A 1,808-nucleotide genomic window follows, 5' to 3' on the forward strand; every position below is an offset into this window, starting at 1 on the left:
AAAAAAAACCCAGAAAACAAGGCTCGGAGCAAAAGGTTGTATTGTCGATAATGAATCAATGCCCTTCAATGAAAACAAGTCTTGCCTTATAAGGCTACAGTAGCAAACGACACTTACAACCAGCTCAAAGGAAATTAACGACAGAAAGATAACTAAGTAGTAATAATCAAGGCAGGACAAAACGACAAATCGCAAAGGACTCCTAAGGAACGACAGTATAAAAAGGCATAGTGAAAGCTGCTTTATCACTATATAGTAGCATCAAGCATGAGCATAAGCAGTGTCAGAGAAGTCTGCATGGATAGAATTTTTGATTCCCATTATGCTTCAGTTTCAATGTTTTACCACCTTTCTCTGTAACTTAACTGGGTGAAATGGAATTTTTAGCCTTAAAAGGAGCTAGTGCTAGTTTGAGAGAACAACTAATCAAGTTCGGTAACGAATTTTGATTGATATATATTTGCTAACTAGTACGGATCACTTTTCTGCTTTTACTATTGAAATGGCCAATAGGGAGCCAACTCCAGCTTTGCAATTCATAATTTTTGTATTGTAAATTCTGATCTTCTCTACTGACCACAAGCGGCAAACTTGTGAAATTTCTGATCTCTAGTTCAGATTCTTGTAAGTTAACAGAACTGTCACTAAACATAACAAATTTTGTTTGGCTCGCAGGTTCCACTGAAATATACGAGGACTTTTTTATTGGGTCTGTGCATTTCAAAGACGTAGCATTAGCACATATTTTGGTGTATGAGAACAAGTCAGCAAGTGGAAGGCACTTGTGTGTTGAAGCTATATCACATTACGGTGATTTTGTGGCAAAGGTTGCTGAACTTTACCCTGAGTATAATGTGCCCAGGTAACAAAGTTTTTAGGCCTGCAAAATGGATTTACAATGGGAACCGCGTTTTGGTAGATTGAATTTCTGAAGATAAAATATGTGAACCAGAAGGCAACTATACTTTTTTGGGTCATGAACAAGTTTTGCCTACGATGGGCGGTCAACGATTTTCTTCTCGACATGATTTAATGGATTGTGAATGTGGTTTTAGATGCTGATGTTCTATTAGACATTTAGCATTAGCATTTTAATTCTAACGACAGAATGTTATGGTTTCAGTTTTAGAAGTTTATTGACCTATTATTGTTCATTCCTTTTGTAGTTTGCCTAAGGATACCCAACCTGGGGTGTTGAGGGCAAATGGAGCGTCAAAGAAGCTGATAGACTTGGGATTGCAATTCATTCCAATGGAGCAAATTATCAAGGATTCTGTAGAGAGTCTAAAGAGCAAGGGATATATTTCTTAAACCATTGACCGGTGTTTAGAAAGATTTAAAGGTACTATTTGCATTGTAAAAGTGGTGAGTTCATGTAGTCATGTTAAAAAAAACGGTAGTCTACAAACTATCGTTATGCCATATAACTGCCATGTTCGTCACATATAAATGACAGTGAATAAAGGGCAGCTTTTGAAGTTCAGAATTTACACTGTTAAGGAAGAGTGGGCTGCAAACTCATTTGGTTTGCTTCCATGGCCTGAATATTGAATCCTGTGTGATTCCCACTTTTTGGTTTTTGGGTTTTGTCCTACGAAGGTGTTTGGTACGAAAATTTGTGTAATTATTTGAATCATGGTTCTTAATTTGTTATAGTGTTTTTTCTCATAAAAAATACACGTAAACTGAGAATGATTCTGAATCATAATTTTAAATTCGTAAACTAAACGTCCACTAAAAGTTCTGATATTTCACACAGACCCCAAACTCATTAGGAGTTTCTCCGGTATGCCAAAGATATTGCAGTT

At 36.4% G+C, this 1,808-nt stretch overlaps 1 protein-coding gene across 1 annotated transcript; it reads left to right on the forward strand.

The window, feature by feature from the left end:
- Positions 1-583: 583 nt before the first annotated feature.
- LOC112091172 (cinnamoyl-CoA reductase 1-like) lies at positions 584-1,483 on the forward strand (the record flags this gene model as incomplete). Its single annotated transcript, XM_024164124.1, has 2 exons — positions 584-862; positions 1,167-1,483. Coding segments are annotated over 2 exons (424 nt in total), but the record flags the coding sequence as incomplete, so codon positions are not given.
- Positions 1,484-1,808: the final 325 nt, after the last annotated feature.

The sequence above is a fragment of the Morus notabilis genome, unplaced genomic scaffold, assembly GCF_000414095.1.
Source record: "Morus notabilis unplaced genomic scaffold, ASM41409v2 Scaffold10545, whole genome shotgun sequence".
NCBI lineage: Eukaryota > Viridiplantae > Streptophyta > Magnoliopsida > Rosales > Moraceae > Morus > Morus notabilis.